General features: G+C 41.3%; 1 protein-coding gene across 13 annotated transcripts in view; it reads left to right on the forward strand.

Moving 5' to 3' along the window:
- Positions 1–12,339, forward strand: part of nrxn1a (neurexin 1a) — a 66,440-nt gene that overhangs the window by 31,654 nt on the left and 22,447 nt on the right. For 7 of the 13 annotated variants that reach the window (XM_040038782.1, XM_040038788.1, XM_040038784.1 and 4 more), the window contains 7 exons: positions 584–655; positions 934–1,158; positions 1,992–2,139; positions 4,466–4,596; positions 6,373–6,625; positions 10,034–10,237; positions 11,696–11,722. In XM_040038782.1, the coding sequence (XP_039894716.1) occupies positions 584–655; positions 934–1,158; positions 1,992–2,139; positions 4,466–4,596; positions 6,373–6,625; positions 10,034–10,237; positions 11,696–11,722 (1,060 nt within the window). The remainder of the gene's footprint in view (positions 1–583; positions 656–933; positions 1,159–1,991; positions 2,140–4,465; positions 4,597–6,372; positions 6,626–10,033; positions 10,238–11,695; positions 11,723–12,339) is intronic. The other 6 variants (XM_040038785.1, XM_040038789.1, XM_040038794.1 and 3 more) reach the window with 1 other exon arrangement.

The following is a 12,339-nucleotide window of genomic DNA, read 5'->3' on the forward strand; positions in this document are numbered from 1 at the left end:
ATCAGAATGCTCAGCACAAGCACACTCTATACACTGAGTCAGAGAGCGGACTGTGTCAGGGAAAGCAAAGAGAGAAACAGTAAAGCAAAGAAAATAGAAGATGTAAAAGCAATCATGCAGGTGGCAGGGACAAATGGGAGTTTGAAAAGATGAAGCTGGAGTGGATGCTGGTCTTTAGGTTCTTGCTTTCATATAAAAAACCCATCAGAACATTTGAATAGAAAATGTGTTTGAATAGGTTAAACATTAATCGATGTGCGCTCAAAAGTCAATCAATCTTACTGTCGCTGAACCTTTTCATACATTTTCCCCCAATGTTATCCTGGGAACTGTCACGTGTGTGTTCCCTTACAGGGAAACAGTCTAGCATCATTGTGTGTGCTAGTACATAATGTTTGGATAGCAGAAAGCAGATAGAGGGATAGTGAGACAGAGACGCAGCGAGAGAGATACATTCCCCCAGCTTACTAATAAGAATTTAGCATTACTTTAATAATTTCTCTATCAGAAATGTTATGTGTGTTGGTTAAAAGTGAAGCAGCATTCAGATATCATTATTTTCTTTCAATCCCCTCCCCTCAAGGTGGTGTACAAGAACAACGATGTACGGTTGGAGCTGTCTAGACTGGCTAAACAGGGAGACCCCAAGATGAAGGTATGCGCTTTAATCAACACGTCCCAACAAGCCAGACAATGCTGGATCCCCTCAAACACAGACACCTTTTTGTAGCTCAACCTCATGTCTCGCCCTGTGAGACTCACACTGTAGCGATGTAAATGGGATTATATATTTGAGAGGTAGCCACAAGCTTTTATCTTTTAGCCATTTCACAGCTGGAATCTGGCTTTATTTCGGTCTCAGACTACAAAGGAACCATACTGGTCCAGATAGTCACTACAGCAATTTAACAACTCAACTGTTTTCTGTACCAGGTAAGTGGGGTGGTGTCCTTTAAGTGTGAGAGTGTAGCAACGCTAGACCCCGTGACCTTTGACACCCCAGAGTCTTACGTGGCACTGAGCAAGTGGACAGCGAAGAAGGCGGGATCCATCTCATTTGACTTCAGGACGACAGAGCCCAATGGGCTGATGCTTTTCAGCCACGGCAAACCCCGGCAGCAGCAGCGCAAGGATCCGCGCACACCTCCAACCGTCAAGGTAAAAAAACATTCTAGGCTAACTGTATAATGTATAATGTATAATGTTGAAATAAATTTTAATGACAGTGTTGATGTTTAGCAGCTATATTTTGGGTCACTATAGTACAAAGTGCAGAAGTTAATATGAGTTACTTTAGTTTTGAAGGGGTGTAGCCAAATAAACAAAGTATTAGGTATTATCAAAGTATGCATTTTTCAAAATTCTGATGAAATAGTACAAAATCCAATTAGCCATCTACAAAATCCATTTATGAAGAACAGAAATTCATTTAGAATATTTTTTATAGAATATTATTGGCTGACCACTCACATACTGCAAGGTGGCTAAATTCATCTCATTAATCTTTTTAGTCTGCTGGATGTTGGAATGATTATCTAGATAGATATGAAGGGATGTTACTTATGAAGAAGGTGGAATGGTCCACTAGTAAGTATACGAACAGTAAGTGGAACAGCGTGCGGGAGTTCAATTGAGCTGTTTTAATGAAGTTTATTCCTCCAACGCACCTGTCGCTTATTAATGTGTACAAAGATTTTGCATCTGAAAATTCAGTTCATTAAAACGGCTACCTTTAATCATCCTCTCTAACAGGGCAGTGACTTTATAATCGTGACTGATATTCTGAGCTTTAGCTGCAGAATTGAGATTTTAAACAAACGAAAGTCCCCACTTCTACAAATTCAAGCTGAATAGTTTATTAATGAGAATTCAAAAAGAAGTAAATTGAACAAATTGCACTCATGTCACACCTGCAACTATAATTTGCATTTTCACAGCTTGCACAAATGTTCCTGTTTGGTTTTTTTTACACGTCTCTGGTTCATCTACAGGTGGACTTTTTTGCTATTGAGATGCTTGATGGACACCTGTACTTACTGCTGGACATGGGCTCAGGAACCACCAAGACCAAGGCCATCGACAGAAAGGTCAATGATGGAGAATGGTACCATGTTGACTTCCAGAGAGACGGACGCTCAGGTACAATCGCAGCTCTTTTAATTCTGAAGCTAATAGCAAAAGTTGAACTGACAGTAGCTGTGCACATTTTGAAGCAAGCAGCAGATTAACATAACCATTTTTGCAACCATCTGCATTCTGTATGTATTTAATTCACCTGTTTCTATTGAATCTGACTTTAAGGGGTTTTATTTTGACTATTTTAACCCAATTCATATACAGCAGGTCTGTCAAGTTTATTGTTCATGTGCTGGTATAATTACACTCAGACTAAAATTAAAGCTTTTGGTGGCCTGTTTCGTATCCAACTGGTAGACCCATTAATGCTACTTGACATCATAATCACATTTGCTCTAAACCTTTCCTTTCTGTCACAATTACTGTCAGTAGGTATGTAAAACATACTTGCACAATGTCTTAAAATCATTTTACAGTTACAGTTATGTGCAAAAGTCTTGAGCCGCCCATCATTTCTTTATACTTTGCTGCTAAGGACCCAGATTCTCTGGTAAGTCTATCGAGTGCTGTGCAAAGTCTTGAACAACACTTCCCCAGGCTTTCTTAAGTTTTTCATTGGACATTCATTGCTTGTTAATTTATTTTTAGTCCAGTTCTTGTACTTGTACTTGTACTTGACCACTGTCAGAGGAATTGTTTTTTTTTTGTTAAGCAATTTAAGACTGGCCTATGAATCACTAGATTTGTTGTGTCTATGCATAACAGAAAAATGAGCAAAGAACCCATTTTAAATTGTATCTTTAGGGATCTTTAGGGTTATTAGCTGCCTGTTGCAAAAATACATAATTTGTTCCAAATGTTTTTAAATTTAATCAACTCAAAATACCAAAGATAATACAATTTGGGAGGCATAAAATAGTATTTTTGCACCAACAAGGTGATTCCCGAAAGAGCCAAAAACTTTCTGTATGGTGCGTACTGTGTTGTAAAAAGTGTAGGGACAAATTGGACAAGTGAGGACAAAAGAAGAGGTGGAAAAAAACTATCTACAGCATCTGAACAGCATCTGACAGTTACGTCAAAAGAAAAGGAAACAAATCCAGATACAGGACCTGTGAGATCTGGCCTTTCTGCCAGATCCATCTACTTTCCTACTCTTCTTACTTGTAATCTGACAAGAGAGAGTTACACTAGTGAGTGTCTGTAATTGATGGAGGCTCTGTCATGGTTAGTGACTGCATTTCATCCAGTGATGTTGGGAATTTTGTTAAAATTGATGGAATTATGGAATTATTAAAACACTGAAAAGTACCATCAGATTTTGATCTACCATGCAATACCATCTGGAAAGCACCTGATTGCCAATGGCTTCATTTTTCAGCATGACAATGATCACAAAAACAAACTACCAATGCAGTGAAAGCATACCTGGATTAAAAAACACACAATGAAACACCATCAGTCATTGATTGCACTCCCCAGTGCCTGTACCTCAACTTTATTGAAGCAGTGCGGGGTCATCTTGACTGAGAACATTGCAAAAGGCAGCAGACATCCAAGGAAGAGGTTTGAAGTGGCCTTTAACCTCTTAAGCCCCAAGCCTACCTGATCTCCTGCTTTTTGCCCCCATATCAGGGGGCATTGGGGCTTAAGAGGTTAAGAAGCCCGGAGAACTATTCCTGAAGACTGCTTAAAGAAATTAAAAGAAAGCTTGCCACTGAGTTAAGGCTGTGTTGAAGAATAAAGGTTGTCATGTCAAACATTTACTTTTAAACTCATTAGAATTGTACAAGCTCTGTTTTTGCCTTACACATACTCTATTTTCCATGCATTTTTGCTGGTGTTTTAATGAACTGGTGCTCCTAGCAAAATATAAAGAAATAAGGGGTGACTTTATACTTTTGCACAGTACTGTACAGTTCTATTACAGATGGGGATGTTTTACACATGTCAGCCTGTTATGAGCATATAGTTATTGCTTGAAACTCTGTGTTAATTACAGAGGTCTGTAGAAGCTGCCTTTCCTCTCAGTGGGAATCTTATTTGTTTGCTCCAACCGCGCGTTACTGTTCCAAAAGGAAATATATTATTAGCAAAAAAAATGTTAAATGTGGCATTTTTTAACTCACAGGGACTACCTGAGGACTGTGTAGAATTTCAATTACTTCTGATTGTAGCTGTGATTTGTGGTGGTGGTGGTGATGAGGAGGAGGAGTACAAAGAGAGGCGCAAGGATGATGATGATAAAGATGATAATGATGGCACTCATAATAGTGGTGCTGGTGGTGGTGATGGTGGTGGTGATGACAGTGGTGATTGTGATGAGGATGTTCACGCTGAAGGTCATAACAATTACTGATACTGTTTTGATGTCTGGCGACGTGTTCAGGAACTATTTCGGTGAACAGTGTAAGAACAGCATACACGGCCCCGGGAGACAGTGAAATCCTGGACCTGGATGACACCTTGTACCTCGGAGGTTTACCTGAGGATCGCGCTGGACTCATCTTCCCAACAGAGGTTTGTGTGTAGATATCATGTGCTATGATAAGCATTCTAGCTCAAATAATTAAAAGAAAATTTCCAGCAAACATCAAACCTTTGATTCCTCACTTTTTCCTGTGTTTTAATATAGTCAGTGTGGGTGTTTAGGACTGGCAGATGATGTCAACGTCAGCTCTAGTAAAGTGTGGCAGTTGCAGACAATAATGAATAACCTAAACTCTCCATATTAAATTTTTTTACCTACATTAACAGAATGTCTGATTCTGCCGGCAATCTACTTACAATATACAGATTTTTTTCTTCTTTTTTTGTAACATTGACCAAGTTAATTTCAATAAAGTCCAGCATTCCAAAGCTGGATGAGAATGTGCGAGAGAGCTGTTAACAACTCGTGTGCAGCCTGTTACTTGTAATCTGACAAACGTGTAGGTTTTACGCGTGTTTCTCCCAGGAAACAGCATGACATCACAGACCAACGAGAAGCAGTGGAAGTTTTCTGCGGTAGAATCGGAGGCGTTGGAGGAGGTGTTTCACAAGTTCATTAAAATACGTCAAAACAGCAAGGTCCCACTTCTTACAAAGAAGCAACTTTAACACCATAGTGGGCACAGTAAAAAAGTGCCATGCAGAGAGGAAGTTTAAAATAGATGCTATGACCTAAAGAGGTACACTAAAAAGAAGTCATTGTTTATAGTGCTTGTATGGTTGGCAGTGATCTTGGGGAGAAAACTGTGTGCTGTCCATGGTCCTGAAATGTGAAAAAACAGCAGGGAGTTTGAATGTCATGAAGCTGATTTTTGGGTGCCACAAAGCCTTAAAAGGATTTATGAAAAATTAATCTTTTGAATTTTAAATCAAGAACCAGAGGGCGAAAAATAAAAGTTTAAAAGAAACATTTTGTTTCCACCTGCATTGAATGCTTTCTTATAGTTCAAGGTTTCAGGTCGTTTTTGATTTCCTCCAGCAGATTACGGAATAATTTGCCATGGCAATCAGCATGTTTTCACTTCTCCTGGCATTCAAATATATTAACACAATTGGAGAAATTTCTTTAACTTGCAGCATGTGCTCTCTGTTCTTGGCAACATCTAGCCTTGTCAAGCACAGAGTGACTTAACGTATCCTTTTATATTTCTTTTGCTGTCTTTCACCTCTTATTGTTAGTAATTTGGTAGTATTTTAACTCCAGGGTAAAACTGACCGTAAGTCTCCAGTACTTAATCAATAGTGATTTAATTTACTGACCACAACTTACTGAGTGAATTTACTGAGCAACAACTTACTGAGCACTTGTGTCTGCTAATCGAAAGGTCGGCGGTCCCTAGCTCTTCCTGCCCACATGCCGTAGAGTATTTACCAAAGACACTGAACTCCAAATTGCACCCACCAGAGTATATGCGAAAGTTAGAAAAACGTAAGGCATAGACTAAAGAGCTGCATGAATGGGTGAATTGGGCTGGTAAAATTACCATTTAAAACATATTCCCAAATATACAGATTATTTGATTATTATGTTCTTGTTTTTGTTGTTTATACTTCTTTCTCCTTTTGGCATGGACATGGAATTTTCATTTGTTTTTCCTGATGTTTTATCAGTTAATTGAGAAAATAACTGGCCTATAATTGAAATTGATTTTAAAAAATTATATTTGGGGAACTTTTTATGTTAACAATAATAATAGGTATATAAAAAAATTATTAAACTAACTTTAAACTAACTTTTGCAACACACACTGCAAGAGTTTTGACAATCCAGTAGTCATGACTCAACACTGGCATCCTCTTCTTCAGGTGTGGACGGCGCTGTTGAACTACGGGTACGTAGGCTGCATCAGAGATCTATTTGTGGACGGGCAGAGCAAAGACATCCGGCGGCTGGCTGAGGCCCAGAGGGCGGTGGGAGTGAAGCCCTCATGCTCCAGAGAACCGCCCAAACAGTGCCTGTCCAACCCCTGCCAGCACAACGGTATCTGCAGGGAGGGCTGGAATCGCTATGTGTGTGACTGCTCTGGGACGGGCTACCTGGGACGCTCCTGTGAGAGAGGTAAGAATAACAGGGTAGGAGGCTGGGGACCAAGAGCAAGAGAAATGCTAGTCTCCTTTTCACAATGGAGATGAGTAAGAGGGTTAATTAAAGTCAATGCACAGCCACATTGGGTGAAAACTTAATAATATGTCATGATGCAAATTGTAGTCATCATGACAGCTTTGTCATTTGCTTTTTTGCCTGAGAACACTGAGTAATGCCAAAGGCATGAGTGACAGATGATGTGGGGTGGAAGCACAGAAGTCTTAAGATCAAAAATAAATCAGCTGCTGAAAATGTTGTGATCACTTGGTTGTAAAAATTTTGGTTATTTGTGACTTTGAATTATGCTTTTTCACTCATAGCAGATTAAATTAGCGTGATAGGTGCATTAAAAAAGGTGCACTCGTAAAATAAAACGGTAGATAAAAATGTGACTAAAGCATTATTTCATTTTTTTAATGCTGAAATCAGATGTCCCGATGTGTTTACCTTGCACTAAATCCCTGGTGATGGAGTGTACGAAGCTGAAAATAAAAAGAGGAGTAGATACTGTATGGATAGGTGAAGATAAAAAATGAAAAAAAAAATGAGTCTGCTAGCTCACCAACAAAAATAATAACGGTGCAGGTTTTCTATCTTTGGCTGTATTTTTTGTTTATTTAAGAATACACATTTTCTGTACCAAAGAAAGAGTAGTGGAAAAGGAGAGAGGGAACAGAGGTCGAGGAGAAGAGGTGGGAAGAAGCAGGGCTGCAGACAGGACTATTGGAGTGCTATGGATGCAGTGACTGGGAATCGATGGGAGAGGAAGTGTGCAGAAAGCAGGGAGCAGGAGCTGTGACAGAGGAAGGTGGACTCACCGGGCTGGAACCGCCATATGACAGCGGGTGAGGAGATGAGGAGGAATGGGAGATGGGAGAAGAAAATCTGACAGAGAGAGAGAGAGTTATGAGAAATGGTATGAGACCAGGGCGGGGGAGAAATGGAAAGCAGGAAAGATTGGCAGAGGGACTGATACAGGCCTGTTTGAAGAAGCGAGATGGGCGTCAGACAAGAAGAAGAGAAGAAATGTTGTTTGTGCCATAACCGCTGATGCGTCTCAAGTGATGATTGTACTATCATCTAGCAGGAGATATGCCCATGCAGACTCACACACAGGCTTTCTGAAAGGAGTTGATATGAAAATGTTTTATTCTATAGGACAAACATCCACAGTGTGTATGTTTATCATAGCAATGCAGCATCTATCGCTCTCTTTTCCTTAGCTCTGTGTATATCTTACTTCATCCCACTCTGTGTGCACTGAGGGGTCACTAACTGGTGGTTCAGTGGATTAAAGGAAGCCCAGATGGAGAAGCAGATGGAGAGAGTGATTGGCCATGTTTATGCCTTCTACCTGCGGTGTCTCCCTCCCTTTTTTCCCCTCCCTCGTTCTCTCTCTCTCTCACTCCTTTGTTCCTCCTCTCTCTTCATTAATGAACAAAGATGCTCGCCACGCTCTGGCTCCGAGATTGCTTTTATTTTTTAATGACACATTTTAATGGCGAGTATAATGGGAGTAGTAAAATGACGAATTTGAATTTATGGCTAAGAATTATTACTTTTCAGTCAAAAAGATGACATGTCAAGATTTTCTAGGATAAATTGTGCTTTTTTAAATGTCAACAGGGGTTGATACTCACATCACCCTGCTGCTAGGGCGGTGTGCGTGAGTGTGTGTGAACCCTGTGTCAAATAGTGGCTATTATATTTTTATTGTTACATTGTGACCACTGTGCAAATGTTAGCAGATGTTTAGCCTGGTTTTTATTTATTGAAATGTTTTTTGGGAGGGGGGGGGGGGGGGTTCAGTTGCAGATAGTTTAGTTCATATTAGTATTAGAGTACAAGTGCTTGAATCCCAGTGATGTAGATATCCTGATCCCAATACCTTGTGTTGGATGTGTCGACAAAGTGACTTAAAGTAGCCTGACATGTTTTTTACTTAACAACTTTGCAAGAACAAATCAAGTTGGAAATGAGGGTAAGAAAGTTAGAAGGCATTGAGAGATAAGCCGGGATCTGATTTTGGGATTTTCGGGGGATCGATGACATGAGAAGAAAAAATGCAGAATGTGGCTGGTCTTATCCTTTACTTATTCTGTTTGTATGGTCCATCTGGTGTGTGCTACAGGCGTCAAATGATGCAACAGTATGTGACACAGCCAGCGTGCATTGTATCGTCAGTCTTTTTCTTTCCCCAGCATGAACGGGCTTCCATACTTTTCTTCTCACCAACCCTCTATCCTCTGTTTGCCTGGTAGTGAGTCAGGTGCTGTGATGAGGAAAATTTAGTCAGCTGTCTCCCTTATCAGAAACGTGTTCATGTGTGTGCATGCGCAGGGGCGGGTGTATGTGTGGCTGTTAGTTATGTTATGTGTGATATAACAGGCCAACCACCTTCTTTTTTTCCTCAAGTTAATGAGGGTTCATTTGCATTTTAGCCAGGAGCTTCTCTCCCTTTCCCCATCCTCCTTTCTCTCTTTCTTGCTCCCCCCCCCCCCCCAGCCCCACTCTCACTTTACTAAACCCCTCTCTGTTCACACTTAAATTCACTCACTTATTCTGACATGCACGCACACACACGCACACTGTCTCTCTCTTTCCCTCCTTCTCGGCTCATCAGTATTCATGACGCCTTCCTCTCTTCCTGTTCTCTTGTTTTTGCCTTGGCTCAAACCGTCTCCCACAGAAACAGGGAGAGTGAAAAGGGGAGAGAAGGCAAAGGAGGAATGGAGTGGAGAGATATAAGAAGAAGGGAAGAAGGAGGAGAGATAAAAACACAGAGGCATGGAGAGTGTGTTTAGCTGTGTATGTAATTGGCCAATAAAAAATAGGGTCCTCAGAGGTAAACAGTTTAGCAGTCGGGGATTGGCCCCAGCAGGAAGCAGGGAGAGAAGATTATGAATATGCAAATGAGTATGCAAAAGACATTAAAGCAGGTTCACCTGAGCTTGTTACATTATGACTCCAGGGTCTGAGATGTCAGTGACGATGGCTAACACATTCAACACCATGCATTCTGATTGAACCGGATAATAGGGCCAGCCAACCAGCTGCGGCTATTTTTACATACTCCTCTCAAAGGCGGAGGGAGTGATGATGAATTAAGAGTGGAAAGCGATGGGATCATTTTGTAGAAAGTTTTTCAACATGTATTGGCGGGGGAACCAGCAAAAGTATAACCACGCAGTAACATACTTTGTCATGTTTAAATCTGATTCATTCAGCGTCAGATTGCCTTTCCCTCCACCCACCTTATGTGTTTTTTCCTTGTCAATCATCCTCATTTTTTCTCTGTCTACCCACCTCACCCTCCTCTGTCGTCATCTCTCTCTTCCTTCTCCATATCTCTTTTTCTCTCTCTCTGTGGATCATGTGCAGATGCAACTATCCTGTCGTACGACGGCAGTAAGTTTATGAAGGTGCAGTTGCCTGTGGTGATGCACACCGAGGCGGAGGACGTCTCGCTACGCTTTCGCTCCCAGCGGGCCTATGGCGTTCTCATGGCAACCACTTCCCGTAATTCCGCAGATACCCTTCGTTTGGAGCTGGATGGGGCCCGTGTCCGACTTACTGTCAACCTAGGTACACAGATGCTCACAAACACATAGAATCTCAAGCATTACTTTAATTACCTGTCACGGGAATGCAGCTGATACTGGCCTCTTGGTAATTTCTTGCATAGAAATGTCATTAACTGTTGATTAATAACTTTTTGTCCCGGTAAACTCAAAGGAGCCCTATTATGCTTTTCTTATTTTCTGTCATATATACATATATACTGTTGCGATGGCCAAAATTTAGTGCTCACCGTTACTCTAGTGTGAGCACAGAAGCCCTACCTGACTGCTTTTGTTTGTGAGGGGCAGCCAATCAAAAGAAAGTTTTTTTGAAGAGAAGGAGAAGAGAGTTAAAATGGATTGTTTTGGGAAATGGGTAAACCGGGGGACTGTGCAAAAGTTGAGTATTAGATAAAGGAACACAAATTTGAAATGTGAATCATGCAGAACTCATTCACTACCTAGAGTAATGGAAAAGTAGAGCACCAGAGTCCGAGGCTAAAAATATATAGCTGGAAATGAGCATGAGATGTCCCTTTTAAATTAAAATTCTCAGTAATTCCAATAAATATTTCAGCTAATTTTGCTGCAAGTATGCACAAGAGATGGATTTCACTGCTTCAGCAGATATGTTGCACAGATTACATGCACACATGCAAATATAAACAGCTAAAGGTTATTGGTTTTGTGTTGAACAGAGGGTCAAGCCTCAAGCTGCATTCTCTGCTCACTCCCAGCAGACCTGTGCATCCCCAACACCTTCAACAAACAACACAAACGCACACGCACATGAATACTTTGCACATTTCGCAGCCTGAGATAACTGCTAAGCACTTTTTCAGCCTCATTTTTTCCACAGTCACACACTTTCACGTGAATTCATTTACATGCTAACACACACATCCTTACAGAGGGGTGCATGTGTTGGTCTCTGGTTGTCTGCAGCCACGTCTTTTCTGTGGTTGACGCCACTCGACACACCAAGGCATCATGGGGTTTTTTAAAAAAAAAGGTACAGGGGCTGAATCTTCCAACCATTTACGGAGATTCGCGCTCTGGATAGGCGACAAAAATTATGGGATGTGTTCAGAGTCGTTAGACAAAACTGACACACATAACCCATCACAGTCTACCCACGCTTTTTATTGGTGACTGAAGCTGTCGCTCAGGCCAGAGCAGCCAATGAGCACACCAGTCATGCTGTGACACACCGCTCTCTTTATTGTGCTCAAGGTAAAAATCCATCAGTCTTTATTCAGATTTTTCCTTTTATTGGCTACAAAATAAAAATCGAAGAAACTGCATTTGCTGCACATTGTCCAGGTCCAGCTTGTGGTCCTGTGACAAACGAGGGGCGTGTGTTTTCTCAGCATTGTGTGCGTGTTTGTATATGCATGCAGGGTGTGTCGATGTGTGCATCCCCAGGGCGTGGAGAGTATGTGTATGTGTGCAGCATTAACCCTCTGCTCTGCTCTCCCTCCAGACTGTATCAGGATAAACTGTACAGCCAGTAAGTGATCCTCCATCTCACCTAACTCCCCCCCCCTTTCCTCTACCTCCTCAGAACGTGTGTGCGCCGTTGTGTGTATGTGCTTTTATAAATGTGTGTGGCTGTTTTTCACGCTGTGTATCATGTCAGTTCATTTAATCTTCTTTCAACATATTTTTGTACCATTTGTCTATGTGCAGATATGTGTGTGTGTGTGTGTGTGTGTGCATGTGTGTATGTGTTTGACGGGGGAGGTGCACATATGCGTGCAATGTTCAGCTACACTGCAGGAGAGGTGCGATTTTTGCTGAGGGCCAGGGTTTTCCAGGTCGGCCATTTTAGCAAAGAGGGATCGATGGCAGAGAGAGAGAATGAGAGAGGATGGTGGGGGTTGAAGGAAGGAGAAAATAAAAGAAAAAGGAGAAGAAGAAACCCGGGCATGAGGTGTTTAAGTAAAATTAGGTGTGCTGATAAATAAGAGGTACGGAAGTAGAGAGTGGAAGCTGGTGGATGAATACAACTTAGAGCTTCAGGGTAATTACTTCTCCTTCATGCCGGAGACAAAAGACGTGTTATCCCTCTGTTTCTCTCTGTCGCACCTTCATCCCGAAGTCTGTCGGGTTGTTTTCTTTGTTTGC

This window comes from Simochromis diagramma, unplaced genomic scaffold, assembly GCF_900408965.1.
Source record: "Simochromis diagramma unplaced genomic scaffold, fSimDia1.1 OVJJ01000402.1, whole genome shotgun sequence".
NCBI classification, from domain to species: Eukaryota; Metazoa; Chordata; class Actinopteri; order Cichliformes; family Cichlidae; genus Simochromis; species Simochromis diagramma.